Below are 14,139 nucleotides of genomic sequence, written 5' to 3' on the forward strand. Positions count from 1 at the left end.
ATTGACACAGCCAAGCGAAAAGCGATTGGCACTTGGATGCGTTGGCTACCGCCCACCTATCGCTGGCAATTCAGGGCGAGGTGACAGGGCGAGGTGACAACATTACGACAAGTCAAACAATACACGGAATCGTTGCGCAAAGGGCACCGAAGAAGGTCAAAACAAAAAAGGTCAAAGAGTGCGGTGACATGCTGAATGAGCCAGAGGAAGTAATGTTCAACTACTGGTGCCTCTACGGGGCCACAGACTGACAACCAGCCAAGCCAGCTAGTAGTCCTTCAGGCCGTCCGAGGCCTGTGCACCCATGTGATCTGCACCAGGGGTAAGTACCTAGGCACGTTAGCCACCTATCTACCTACCTAAGGTATCTAAGGTACCTAGGTAAGGTAGGTAGATACCTAGGTACCTTGCGGTGAAGGAGCGTAGCATGCAGCTGCAGCCTAACAGGTAAGCTCCACTGACACCCTCGACCCCACCATGTCTACCTGGGTAGGTAAAGTACCTGAGAGAATACCCCAGCTACGTCAACCTCCTTCTTCCCCTTGAAATAAAGCACCATCAGCCCGACCTCATCAACAACATTACTCAAATGACCCTAGGCAGGTAAAAAAGGTAGCTATCCGGTGGTCAAAATGACGTCTCAGCCACATCAATCGCCGGCTTCTGCGGTCACTTCTTTTGGCAAGGTCCCACTTGAGGTCTTCCTTCGCATCACAGACCACCTCACGACGATAGAACATGGCAACCTGCGCCTCACCTGTCGGTCCATTGAGAGGTCCCTCTTCACAACCTTCAGCAGGGAATTCTTCAGCAAGAAGCAGTTCATGCTCACCGAAGACAGTCTTCAGGCTCTCATCGACATGTCCACCTCGCGGATCGGTGACTGTCTCAAACACATCATCATCGGCCTGGACTACTACAAGGAGGGCTTACAAGTGCATTCGCAAGCAAAAACCACACTCTACACCGCGGGCTGCGATGACCAACGGACGTTCCTTTGGACGGGACAAGCCGTGCTCATGCTGACGGAAGCCTTCCGCAACCTCCAACCTACCGTGGTAGGCATGCGGGACTACGCATCCGATGCGCGTCAGTTCCGAGACGGCTCGCGCGCGAAATGGGCGAGCTACGGCGCGACGACTGTCTGGAAGGAGACCGGTGTTAGCCTACTCGGGGGAAGTGGCTATGATGAGGTAGTCAGCGTCTATGCCTCCCAAGTCTTCTCCATCATCTTGGCTGCTCTGGCCGGCTCAGGCGCCACACCGACGACTATTGAGGTCCTTCGACACCATCACGGCCGTCTTCGTGCGACCGCCTTCAACATTCCCAAGTACCTCAAAGCTTCTCTGCTTCCCGTGCTCTCGAGAATAGAGACCATCTTTCTGCCGTTGGATGTCGTGAGAAAGCGTCATGACTGGGATATAAGCTCTCCGACCCGCTACGCCAGCGCCGATGGCTCAGAACACAACATGGAAATGTGCCCTGATTACCTCTTCCGCGTCTTCCTCTCACATCTGCCCAGTCTCAAACACTTACGTCTCAACTTTCACCGCAACGATACACCAACCGATCTCCTCAAATGGCTTGCCGATCCAATCCCTGATACGCCGGATACGTCCAAGCTTCCCGCAACGCCCAACACCCCTGGCGTTTTGCGCTTGCCTCCGGCAGTCGACTTTCCTTATCTTGAGAGCATCGATTTTGGCATCCTCGCCATTGACCAAGAATCACTCCTCAAGGTCATTCACAAGTTTGCGCCGACGCTCAAGGGCGTCGAGCTGTGGAAGGTCACACTCGTGAGAAACAGCGTCGAGACCAGCGACGTACCCAACCGGCGCAACCTCTGGAGGCAGTTCTTCGGCAGGATGCGCCGCGTTGACGGCCTCAAACTAAAGCACATGATGGTCGGCCAGCCGCAGCAACGGTTGCAGCAGCGCAGCGCCGTTCGCGACGTGACGTTCAGGTCCCTGTCGCATGAGGGCACGACGAACGCGATTCAGAAGCGTGCCTACCTGGGCAATGAGTGGGACGAATGGATCCAGGACATGGCAGCCGATGTCGTCGTCAAGGGCCTTTCCGATGTAGGTTCAGAGGATAAGTCGGATGTCAGCTCGAGCGATGACCCGACCATGGACGACGAAGACGATCGTAAGTGACCCCCCCTCCCCCCCCAGTAGTACTCTTTGCACGAGCGCGCGCGCGCTTCACTTGTTGGTCGTGTCTGACTTTTGATTCTCTTTTTCTTCTAGCGACCTTGGATGAGATGAACGAAGATGATGACATGGGTGGTGCCTGAAGCTGACAGTGCCCTTCTCTTTCACACAGACGAGCTTTTGGCGAACGAGGAGTGGGATGACTGGATGAATGGCTACGATGGCTATGAGCTTGGTGCGGCCCTGGACGAGATTTGGGACGCGGGGTTCAGCCCTGCCAATATGCTTTAGCATGCCAACCTGCCGTAGATGATTCACGTTTTATGAGGTACCTCGCAGCGGTCAAGCGCTGCTTCGAAGTTGATAATGAGAACGATGTGTGGCCGCAGATGTCGCTTCGCTTTTTGGTTTGTCACGAGTTTTACAGAGGCTTCTCAACATGTACGCCAGTCACAGCGTTCTTCTGTAAGGAGTAACACATTGTGCCGACTCAATTTGATGCTGCTAACTAGAGCTCGAGCGAGAAAGACTCGTCCTCCTTGGCAGTCTTGGCCTCAGACCACGCATCGACCCAGGTCCTGACAAACGCGAGCTCCGCCTCCTGGACCCTCTTCACCTCGTTCGGCGGCAGACTCTCTCCATAGCCCTCTCGCGCATCCTTGCCCGAGATGCCATTCTCGTCCCAGTGGTGCACCGCACCACCGCCCATGAGGAGAAAGGGCTCCTCGGTGGTGCTCTGGCGCTCGGGTAGGCCGATGCGGTGCGGCGTTGCCGCGCGCCAGGGGTCGGCTTCTCCGTCGACGATGGCGACGCGTGGATAGGAGAAGCCGAAGCCGCCGTGCTTGTTGATGCGTTCTACGTCCGGGAGGGTCGTGATGTTAAAGGCCTCACGACAGGGAAGAGAGGTGTAGTTGAGGTCTATGAGACGGGAGACGAGTGGCTTTTGGTCTGCGGGGGCGCCAGAGCCGGTCTGGAAGTAACCCCACCTGCGTTGGGAGCATGTCAGCAAGCGAGGGATCGTGGATGCAGGCAGAGAAAGGAGGAGGGAGGGATAAAGATAAAAGTGAAAAAAAAAACGAAGATGGGTGACGTACTCGGTGCAAACCTGCCAGAACCAGCTGCGCTCCATCCCCTGATCGAGGTCGATCCTCTGCCAGCGCTCATTGCCTCGGACAGCGAAGCACTTCTTGACATCCCCGTCGGGGCAGGCACTTTTGACATCCTGCCTGACGTAGCCGATAAAGTTGAGCAGCTTGACGGTCAGCCCGTCAACTCTCTGCGACTCATCGTCTGACACCCCACCAGCGTGAAGCAAGCGCCGGACCGTGCCCTCGAGGTGGCGCGTGCTTGCGAAGAGTTGGCCGTCACTGCGCAGACTGCCACAGTAGAGCCCGAAAGACGAGCGGTCGAGGGCCGGGTCCCAATTCTGTCCCTGCAGCTGGCTGATGCCGGAGGAGAGGACGCTCGCAAAGTCGTCATCGTGCGTCAGCGCCTCAAGGCCAAAGGCGCTCTTCAAGGCGCGGCGGTCCGTCTCGGTGGCGGGGCCGCGGAGTGTCAGGATATTGTCAACAATCCCGGTCAGCGTGGCCGTCACGTCGGCACAGTCGGCGGGGGCGTAGCGCCTCGCCGCTTCGTAGTACTCCCAGTAATCAACGATGGCCTGGGTCACGCCTGAGCTTGAGACGGCGCCCCAGAAAACATCAGGATAGAGCTTGCGCAGGAAGGCAGCGAAGGCGCCGGCGTAGGAGCCGCCGAAGGCGATCCAGGGGACGTCTGTCGGGCCGAGCTCCTCGTGCTCCAGGTCAGGGAAGACTACATGCTCAGCAAAGAAGGCCGTGTCGGCAAGGGCCTGCTCGGTGGAGAGGAAACGCAGGTTGGGGATGGAGACGTTGGCGACAGGGAAGGACGTGCCATAGTAGCGGTGCTCGAGGACGAGGCCCAGGCCGTGGGTGGCCTCGGCGAACATGGCTATGATGCCATGATCAAGGTAGCCTAGGCGGTCTTCACCGGTCGTCTCGCCAGAGGCGAGCAAGAAGACGGGGCCACCGGGACGGTAGTGTTTCTTGTTGATCCAGTATCTCAGAGGGAACGTGCCATTGGAGTGCGGTTCATAGCGGGTCTCATTGTGAAAGTGATCTACTGGAACAGACAGGTTGAAGGGCCCAAGTACGGTATCGTCCTTGAGCGTGATGCGGGGTTGAGATGTCTAGGTGGCTTGATCAGTCAAGAGATCGGGTGGTGGAGGTGGCGAGCTCCGATGCCCCGGATCCCAGCTTGGGACCTGGCTCTCTCGAAGGCTGAGTGAGGCCTTGGAGTCACATGAGACTTACCAAGGAAACATGTTCAGTGCCCAAGATGAAAGTGGCTGCCGATGGTGCTGTGGCGAAGATGACTGGCAATGCAATGACCAGGAAGGGCCTCATGATTGTAGCGAACGGAATGTGGTGATGAATGAGAGTGGCAGGGGCGGGCGAATGGGATTGGGTGAACTCAAGTGAGAAGGAGCGAGCTCACAATAGTAAAAGCGCGTTGTTGCCAACAATGTCACGTCACGCACGTCATGGCGCTTGCCTACCGCTACGAGGCCACAAGGGTGTTTGCTGTCGCGCGATGCCTTTCCAGGTGGCAGGTGCCTTAGGTAAGTCCTGTAATGCAGGAACGACTGCCGAACCAAGGTACCTGCCGACGCCAACAATTCAAGTCCGACCTGCCCTGCCGTTTCCGACCGTTCCAACTCAACACTATCAACATCCACATTCCATAACCTCGCATCGACCAACCTCTGGACCAACCCCGGCCATTGCCCAACAGCGATCGGTCATCAGACATGGCCTGACCCGCTTGGCAAGTGTGGGCGTTCATCGGCTCCCTTAGGTCGTCTTGATCAGATCGGCGGCCTGTCGAAAGTTAGTCTCTTGTTGCCCGCCTACCAAAGCAGCATGGGCTCACCTTCTCAGCAATGGCATACACGGCCATCGATGTCGTCGCGCCCACAATCGTCGGCATGATGGACCCATCAATCACCCTGAGGTTCTTTGTGCCGTGCACCCTGAGGTTCTCATCGACGACACCGCCGTGCTCCCTCGGCTGCTTCGAGCACGTCCCCACCGGGTGATACACTGACGGGATGACCTGGCCCCTGGCCCACTGGATCAGCTGCTGGTCGCTGCTCACCCCGGTGCCCGGCGACGTCTCTCTGGCGTTGTACTGCGCCAACTGGCCCGTCGTCATGTATCGCCGCATGAACTTGATTGTCTCGATCATGACCTCGAGGTCCACGTCGTTGGTCGCCGCCCGGTAGTCGATGATCATGTCTCCCTCTGGGTTGGATGGGTTGATGAGGATTGTTCCGCGTGAGTGCGGGTGCAGGTTCTGTACACTGCCACCAGGCCCGTACATCATCATCTCAAGGAACACAACGTTGGTCGAACGCATCAGTCGCGCGTAGATCTCCTGCTGCTTCCGGTACCCTGCAATCTGCTCTGCCGTGTAGCTTGACGGCAGGTGACTCGTGGGGTTCTGGCTCTCGTATCGCGTTGCGAGCTGCTGGTACCGCTGTGGACTGACTACCGGCAGACCGATCATGGCCGCGAGCGCCGGCGCACCGCCCTGCGTCGGGAACCCCGGGAATCCACCGCCGCCTCCAGGCGTCGTGCCCCACTGATACGCGATGCTGGGAATGTAGCTGTGGTCCTGGAAGTTGCTGCCAACGCCCGGCAGGTCAACTCGCACGGGGATCCGGGCCTGTTGGAGCAATGCCTGGGGCCCCACGCCGCTGAGCATCAGCACCTGCGGTGTGTGCACCGTACCGGCCGCTAGCAGGACCTCACGGCGCGCGCGCACCTGCGTGGCCGGCCCGCCCGTTTGGTTGCGGCTGACAAACTGGATCCCCGTCGCCGTGTTTTCAGCGCCCCAGAGGATTCGGTTGACCTTGGCACCGACAACCATCTGGTAGTTGGGCCTGCTGATACCATGCCAGTGACCTGTGCGGGAGTATGATCGCTGAAAGTTGGTAGGATCCATGGACATGGGATACCAGTAGAGGCCCGCCTGCCCGGCGCCACTGTCGACGGGGACGGTCATGCCCGGCATGGCGGCCATGGCATTGTAGAGGACCTCTGAAGCACGCACATCAGCACAGCTATGGCCGTCGGTGCGGAGACCAACTTGCACTTACTCATGAGCTGTGTCGGAGCATCGCGACCAAAGGTTGCGTAAATCTTGGAAGTTGTGCCCCAGTACTGCATGTCCCACTTGATGTTGAACTCTTGCGCGTGCTGCGGGTTAGGACCAGTCAGGGTGATGCCCTGCATTGCGTCAGCGATCTTCTTTCTTCTTCCTCTGCTGTGTTTCTTACCTTTCTAAAGTATGGCAGCAAGCCCTCCCAGTTCCAGGTCGAGCCTGGTCCACCAAGCTCGGCCCAGGCGTTGTACTCTTCGGACGTCCCGCGCAGGAACACCTGTCCGTTGACGTTGGAACTGCCGCCCACGACGCAGCCGATACCCACGGAAAAAGACCGGCCGTTCAGGTTCTGCTGAGGCCGGGACGTGAGGTTGAACATACGCCGGGGGTTCATCCCCGACTGGTTGTCATAGTAGCCATACTCGACGACGAGGACAGAGACTATGATCAAAGTCTCAGTACAACGAACTTGACAGTGAAAAAATAGGCCATGGTATTAGAGGCAACGCACCGCCGCTGTTATTTTCAGTCAGGCGATTGCCGACAGTCAGGCCTGACGTGCCGCCGCCGACGATGATGTAGTCGTATTCATCCTGGACCTGGTTCTGGCGCGACAGGATGTTGATGCCGTCCATGCTTGCTGTCGGCCATGATGAGGCCAGTTGCGAGGCCGTGGCCAGGCAGGCGAGGATGGCCGCCTTGATGGAGGGCATTTTTGGGTAGGTGCTTCAGATCAGAAAAGGGGGCTTATGCTGGGTATCGAAAGAACTGCTGGCAGATCAAGGCAGGACTGTGGTTGACTCCTCAACAAGCATTTTATACCTGCTTATATGCCAGGTTGGGCGTTTCTCACTTATTCTCGAGACAAAGTCGTCTTTGCCACTCAACATGTCATTTCTCAGCGGCAGGCCGGTTCATGTGCACGTTGGCCCTTCACCCGTTTCCCATATTCAATATAATGTCTGAGCATTCATATCATTGGCTCAACCAGACGATCTGATATGAATGTGCCATCGTGAGAACAGCCGGCCAGAGCCACCAAGCACCAATACGAGCGGGGGTTTGAGCCGGCACATAAGAAATAAAACTCCGCTGTCAGACCGCAAGTCCCGAGGGGGGGCGAGAGAGAAAGTGTCCGAAAGCGGGGTGCATCTTCCCGATGTTGAGAAGGAAACCTCTGAGCGGTTAGGGCCTCCCTTTGGTGATCCTATGGGGTAAATGATATTGTCCCGAAGAGGTCGAGGGGGAGTTTTGCCAAGCTGTTGCATTGGAGGTGTGCTTTTTTGCATTCATCCAGATTGAGGGCATGGAGGCTTGAACTCCGAGATCCAGCGTTGCAACGAGAAGACTGGAGTTTTGACAGCATCTTTGATATAAAGTATTGAGCTTTTGGGGCAATGATCTTCTTGTGGTGTCATCGTGTTCACGAGCCGGTTGGAGCGAGGACTTGGAGTTGTTCTGAAGTGCTTGCTTGCTAAGACAGGTTTGAAGAGGGCCGCTATCTATCAATCGAGAAGGAATACAAACCGAGTACTCGAAGTGATGAACGTTTTGGGCAGCGATTTAGAGTTTCAACAAGTAAAATATCGCGAGATCAGGTTTGCAGTATCTGGAACGGCGCGGGCGAGAACGAAACCCTGAGCTGCACATATGTTCTGTATACCTCACGACAAATAAGCCGACTTCACAGATCTGCAATCGTCTCTTCCAATTCTTTTGCAAAGCACTTTACCAATTACAAGTCGCACTATATGCATCGTCGAGAAGCCTCGTCATAGAAGACACTGCAGCTTCTACGGTTGTCAAGTATTGTATTACTAGGCAAAAGATGGCCACCAAAAAGGATCTGAGATTTTTCACGTACCCTTACAAGAATGAAACTCTTCACAATTAATTTTGAAATTTCGTGATGATTTGCAGAGGCAGTCGATAAAGGCAGCCCCTGAATGGATGACCTGTGGCTGCAACAGCCGACCGTACTGCACGGACCTTTGACTGTACCTGCGAATAAACGTGGCCCAAACATCGTGAAGGTCACAAAGCAACCTCATCGACATCACAACCAGAGGCTCATCTGTGTCACCTTACGACACACCTCATCCATCATTCATAGCTGACTGTGAATAGAGACCCGTCAAACTATTCAATATGTCACAGCCGGATCCCTATTCGGCCTTTCACCCCCCTGGCGTTCGGCAAATCGACGCCAAGGAGCTCAAAACGGAGCTTGATGGTCTCTCACCACGGATCTTTGCAGCATGGAATCAGCTGCAAGACATTGTGAAGCGGCATGAAGCGACGATTCAAAACCGCTGGTCGCGCAAATCCAAGTCGAAACGCAAGGCTCTCCTCCTCGAGGTGCTGCCGACGATTCCGAAGGACCATCTCCCTGATGTGGAGGCCTGGAAGAAGAAGCCCAAGAGCGTCATCGTCGACAAAGAGAATTCCGATGCTTATTTAATGCCATATATCAACCTCGAAGACTTGTCGAAGACGGAGCCGCTGCTGATCATGCTCAACGCTAGGGCTAGGAATGGGCCTGATGAGTTCGCCCACTCGGATGTGGCGGCCTACCGCACCGGCTTGGTCACGCAGAGCATCGACCGACCTTTCTTGAACCTGTACGTCATGATGTTCAGAGGGAGGAAGACGCCAGAGACGTATGGAGAGATGTACCACTTTGACGACCATGAGGATGCCTCAGACTGGGCGTTCGAAGCAAGAGGCCTCACGCCTGGCGATGGCCTCAATTGTCTCAAGATTCAGGCTAAGCTCTACGAATTTCTGCAGCACTTCTGTCTCAAGCTCCTTCACGACATACCTGAAGGCGACCTGATTGGACCCAGTTACCCTGTAGTGGACGAGCCTCCACCAGTCTCTGCCAACAGTGCCGAGGCGGGAACCACATCACTGTCCATCACGTCGCTCGAGTCAGCGTACCGCCTGCCAGCTCGCATAGACCTCGATCGCCTAGAAGCCGTCGTGATAGCACAGGTTGCCGAGCTCGAGGATGAACTGTGGGCACTGCGTGAGGATCCCGAGGCTTTTGCCAACACAATCCTCGAGACCAAGGAGCATCGCCAAGAGATGCTTCTCGACACCAACGGCAAGCCGCATCCAATTCATGAACCATCACGCATCCACATATTGTGGGAGCGTGTCATTACCAGTGTCATCGTGGACAAGACCGTCTCTCTTGGTCTGTGGCACATTGTGTTGGAAAAGGTGCACACGCTGCGCCGCGCTCTGGATGCGCACAAGAACCAGATTGACCCTGCAGAGGATCTGCCCGAGAAGCTGGCGATGGCGTTCTACGAGCTCTTCTCTATCCTCGAGAGGATGGAAGCTGGCCCAGTGACAACTCTCAAGATTTCTTTTCCGGGTTCTCCACCGATGCGCAGCCTCTTCCAGAGAGAACCAGCGCCTAATGCATACACGCCCATGATCAACACCGTGTCGAAGCCGGACGCGGCCAACAAAATCGAGCAAGAGTTCATTTACATCATGGGCATGATGTGGGACAACCAGAAGCGTCACCTGTTGACGACTAAAGGTCTGCTGGACATGTTGAACAGCCTGCTCCAGAAGGAGCCCTCGGCCAATGCGCTTTTGACGCCCTATATCCAGGAACAGCTGGGTCACTTTGCCCTCATTACAGAGTGTCTTCGCCAGCTTCAGCTCTTCCAGCCCTGGGCTGACACGTTTGAGCAAAAGATCAACGAGTCCAAGGACCAAATCAACAAGGACTTTTCCGTCAAGACACAATGGATGACTGCCATCAGCCAGATGAGCCTCGGCACAGCTTTTGTTCATTTCGGCGTCCCGACAGACGGGCGATTCCGTTACCCGGCTGCAAATGCCAAGACGAAGGACAACATTGAGGCAATGCGATCCGCCGAGGCTTCGCTCGATGCGTTCTGGTCCTCGTTCCTGCAGACGTACCAGCACACGCTGAGCCCTCGCATCCGTGACATTCTCATCCACAGGGAGCGTCAGCGCACGAAACCCTGGGCCGAGCCCATCAAGAGCACCTCCTCGGCCAAGGGACGTGACGCCCAGCTCGCGGCCTCGGTCGGCGGTCTACACATCAAGGAGCAGCAAGTCTCGTCCGCGCCCGCCAAGACGAAGACCAAGACACGGGGCGCCTCCGCGCCAGAGAAAGCCGACGCGCAGCCCGTCGCGCCCGCACCGCGCAGCGATGCCGCGCAGAACAAGATCCAGGTGGACAAGCGCAGCCTCAAGGTACTCAACGCGCTCTTCTTCTCGAGCGACCCGAACCAGCAGGCCAGCGAGACCAATTGGAGTGATTTCCTGTACGCCATGACGAAGACTGGGTTCGCGGCGGAGAAGATTTACGGCTCTGTCTGGCAGTTTACGCCGACTGGCCGCGAGAGTAAGAAGCCTCTGCAGCTTCACGAGCCGCACCCTTCGAGCAAGATTCCGTTTTGGTTGGGGAGGAGGATTGGCCGCCGGCTGAACAGGACGTATGGATGGGACCGGGCCATGTTTTCAGCGTAGGCCAAAGACATCGAGAGGCTGCCGCATCGTGATGAATGGAAGGCTTGCGTGAAATTCTGGAGCTTCAGTGGCTATAGCCCACGTGAAGATTGCACAACGTGGACTGAGAAGGTGGTATGTGATCACGATGCCCAGACTCAATCGTCAGTGGTCTGTCTTACGAGATACGCTGCGATACCAGGATGCCTGTGGGCCTCGACCATAGCCATGTGGGTGAGCCGGATGATTCTGATGCACTAAAGTTTGATCATTGGTGATTTGCATTGTAGAAATAACATGCTTTGTATGTGCCACTCTGATGAGCGCAAAATCCATTTACAAGAATCGGCCGATTCAACCTAGAGAATAAACAGCCATAACACTAGAAAGGTGACCACTCGATGCCAGATCGAGTACAGTGCATCCCATGACCATATTCCTGATTGCTCCCCACAACTCTGAGCCCCGACATCGCCGCTCAAGACACAGTCATGGTGGCGCTGCCAGAGCTCTTGTAGCCCTCGACGGCAAGGATCTGGTAGTCGTGGCTCCCAAGGTTCATGCCGGCGTTCTTCCAGGCGGCAAAGTGGGCGCCCGTGTTGACGGAGCCGCTGGTGCGCTTGGTGCGGCGGACGGACCAGAACTGGGTGAAGGTGCGGGTGCCCTCGATGGAGGGGGCGTTGGTGCGGGTGCTCGTGTAGAGGTCGTAGACGGAGCCGTCGACGGTGAACTGACCCTTCTTGGTGGCGCCGGTGGAGGGGTTGTAGGTGCCGAAGCTCTCGACAATGTAGTACTCGATCAGGGGGCTGCGGGTCCAGCCGTAGATGGCGAGGTAGCTGTTGCCGTTGGGCTTGTACGAGCCGGAGTACTTGATGGTCCTGTGGGGAGCAGAGGTCAGTCGACGTTGAGAAGAATTTTGGGCGACTCGGATGATGAGATGGATGGGGGTAAACTGACCTGGCGCTGCCCGTACGCCAGCCCTTGCCGCCGACGTGGTTGCCATTGTTGTTCTTCCAGCTCACGCTGAACTTGCCGGCGTCGCCGTTGGTGTAGGTCACGCTGTTGGGGGTATCGGTCCAGAAGGAGTAGTAGAAACCGCCCGAGATGCCGGTAGAGCTGGGCGTGCGCTTCGCCAGAGCAGTCCTGACCTCGGGGACGACAGCAATGGGGCTGGCCAAAATGCCGCTCACCACCGAGAAGGCGGCCAGGAGAGAAGTGAACGAGACCATGATGAACGAATGTGAGTGAACGAATGTATAGTAATCAACAATAAACGAATGTAAGTGATGTCTGTCCAAGAAAGCCAATGCCAAGCTAAGAACAAAACCAGAAAGGGCCTGGCTTCGCGGTAGGCCAAGGTATTTATGCCAGATTTACCAACCGCGGCCGTTTGACTAGCATTCAGTGGACAGGCTGCTCTGGGTGGCGTCTTCAGAACATGCCCTTTGATCTATTGAAAACCCACGCAACAGGCGACCCAGCTACATCGCAGGGCCCCCCAGCACGGCTCCTCGAACCCCTGGACAATTTCATGCTCTGGCGGGTGGGTTGTCGCTCCCGTTGCAGTGCACAGCATGCTGTGGCGCTAGCTTTTTCGGTAGCATCCCGAGAGCACATCTATCTAAGCTTGTTTCATCGCGTCAGCCGAACCAGCCGTCGCCAGTGACCCGCAACGTTGACAGGATGCTGAGTCGACGGACTGACCGACTTGGGACTTGTCGCGATATGTCAAGGCTTGTATAGGAATATAACTCCGACGCCCCCCCTTTCCGTGGCGACCAAACTCGTCAGCCAGTCAGTCCAGGGTCAAAATCTGGGTTCGCTCAGGTGGGTTGACACGCGCGCTCATGTCCGGAGCCGACGCGGTGGGAAACGGAGCTTACGACAGCCTGTCCGACCCCCCTGTCGATATCAAGGCGGCTGAATGCCTGTACATCAATCAACATGCGGGTTCTGGCGGGGTGGTGCTGATTTCGGCACATCATGCCTTGACCTCGCTCAGATCGAGGATTTGAGGCTAAAGTCGACGCACCATGGATCAACCGGCAGATGCAGCACTTGGCACGCTCCCCGCAATCCTCCGTTAGATGGTTGATGTGGTCAGCCAACGTTGTCTCGATCAATGCTGTTGATGCTGTCTGTCTGGGACTTGAATGTCTTTGAACGCCGACATGGAAGTCCGGTCCCAGCATTACAGTGGGAGGTGTAGTGATTTACGGAGCTTAAAGCACCGGCTTGGCCATCTTTACCAGATGACAAGAGGAACAGCAACGCACCTGTCTTTGAGAACCATAGACACATACTCTTATAGAGTTCAGGGCTGCTGGCCAACGCTGTAGCTAGAGACAGGAAAAAGAGTCAGAGACAGCAAAATGTTCAAATCTCTAGTCGTCCTGCTCTTCGCGAGCCTTGTCGTAGCCTTTCCCACCCTTGACGCCGACCAGGTTGCGGCCCTCCACAAATGCCAGGCGACCCCAAACTCGCAAGGTATACATGGCGGGTTCTTCTACTACTGGTGGAGCGACGGCCAAAGCCCGGCGGCATACACGAACCTAGACGGCGGCAGTTACCGTCTCCGGTGGGAGAGCGGCGGGAACCTGATCGGCGGCAAAGGATGGAACCCTGGGACTGACAACAGGTGAGGTTCCATAGCCACGCTTCCGTGCTCGAGATGCATCTAACCCTTCATCTAGGACTATACAGATTTCTGGAACTTACCAGGGTGTTGGCAATAGCTACCTTGCCGTCTACGGCTGGCTTGAGAACCCCGAAGTTGAAGTAAGTGCTGGAAACTAGGATGTATCTTCGGCTCTATCTGTGACTACAGCTTACCTCTGACGCTGATGCCATGATAGTACTACATAATCGAGTACCATGGCATCTTCAATCCGGCCTACGACGCGCAAATCCTCGGTACGGTGATATGCGACGGTAGCGTCTACGACATCAGTCGAAGCACACGCGTGAGCTCTGGCGGGACGAAGATTCTGCAGCGGTACTGGTCTGTTCGGCGCAACAAGCGGACAGGCGGGACGGTACAGACAGGCTGTCACTTTGACGCCTGGCGCAGCCTGGGCCTCACTGCTGCGGATCACGGTTTTCAGATTGTCGCGACGGAGGGGTACTTCAGCAGCGGGTTCGCAGAGATGACCGTCGCGGATACGGGTGCGGAAGAATAAAGCTCGCCGTTGTATGCTTTTGTTTGTGGTCTTGAAGGTTCTCGATGGCTGCATCTTCCATCATAGTCCCCCTGACTCCTGATGCCCTATTGCCTCTGGGTAGACCAGGACCGAAAAAAATGCAACAT

At 56.2% G+C, this 14,139-nt stretch overlaps 6 protein-coding genes across 6 annotated transcripts; 3 read left to right on the forward strand and 3 right to left on the reverse strand.

The window, feature by feature from the left end:
- Positions 1-632: 632 nt before the first annotated feature.
- On the forward strand, positions 633-2,444 carry D7B24_004364 (uncharacterized protein; the record flags this gene model as incomplete). The annotated part of the gene is made up of 2 exons (XM_028638535.1): positions 633-2,148; positions 2,326-2,444. The coding sequence occupies 2 exons, from the start codon at positions 633-635 to the stop codon at positions 2,442-2,444; spliced, it is 1,635 nt and encodes a 544-aa protein (XP_028496886.1).
- A 217-nt stretch (positions 2,445-2,661) lies between these two features.
- Positions 2,662-4,576, reverse strand: D7B24_004365 (uncharacterized protein; the record flags this gene model as incomplete). Its single annotated transcript, XM_028638536.1, has 3 exons — positions 2,662-3,139; positions 3,248-4,359; positions 4,484-4,576. The coding sequence occupies 3 exons, from the start codon at positions 4,574-4,576 to the stop codon at positions 2,662-2,664; spliced, it is 1,683 nt and encodes a 560-aa protein (XP_028496887.1).
- Positions 4,577-5,023: 447 nt separating this feature from the next.
- D7B24_004366 (uncharacterized protein) lies at positions 5,024-7,048 on the reverse strand (the record flags this gene model as incomplete). Its single annotated transcript, XM_028638537.1, has 5 exons — positions 5,024-5,050; positions 5,103-6,271; positions 6,331-6,460; positions 6,511-6,776; positions 6,847-7,048. The coding sequence occupies 5 exons, from the start codon at positions 7,046-7,048 to the stop codon at positions 5,024-5,026; spliced, it is 1,794 nt and encodes a 597-aa protein (XP_028496888.1).
- A 1,435-nt stretch (positions 7,049-8,483) lies between these two features.
- D7B24_004367 (uncharacterized protein) lies at positions 8,484-10,853 on the forward strand (the record flags this gene model as incomplete). The annotated part of the gene is made up of 1 exon (XM_028638538.1): positions 8,484-10,853. One exon carries the CDS (start codon positions 8,484-8,486, stop codon positions 10,851-10,853), a length of 2,370 nt encoding a protein of 789 aa, XP_028496889.1.
- A 457-nt stretch (positions 10,854-11,310) lies between these two features.
- D7B24_004368 (uncharacterized protein) lies at positions 11,311-12,061 on the reverse strand (the record flags this gene model as incomplete). Its single annotated transcript, XM_028638539.1, has 2 exons — positions 11,311-11,710; positions 11,790-12,061. 2 exons carry the CDS (start codon positions 12,059-12,061, stop codon positions 11,311-11,313), a joined length of 672 nt encoding a protein of 223 aa, XP_028496890.1.
- A 1,143-nt stretch (positions 12,062-13,204) lies between these two features.
- Positions 13,205-14,011, forward strand: D7B24_004369 (uncharacterized protein; the record flags this gene model as incomplete). The annotated part of the gene is made up of 3 exons (XM_028638540.1): positions 13,205-13,470; positions 13,526-13,610; positions 13,688-14,011. 3 exons carry the CDS (start codon positions 13,205-13,207, stop codon positions 14,009-14,011), a joined length of 675 nt encoding a protein of 224 aa, XP_028496891.1.
- Positions 14,012-14,139: the final 128 nt, after the last annotated feature.

Source organism: Verticillium nonalfalfae, assembly GCF_003724135.2.
Source record: "Verticillium nonalfalfae strain VnAa140/NRRL 66861 chromosome Unknown scaffold_24, whole genome shotgun sequence".
NCBI classification, from domain to species: Eukaryota; Fungi; Ascomycota; class Sordariomycetes; order Glomerellales; family Plectosphaerellaceae; genus Verticillium; species Verticillium nonalfalfae.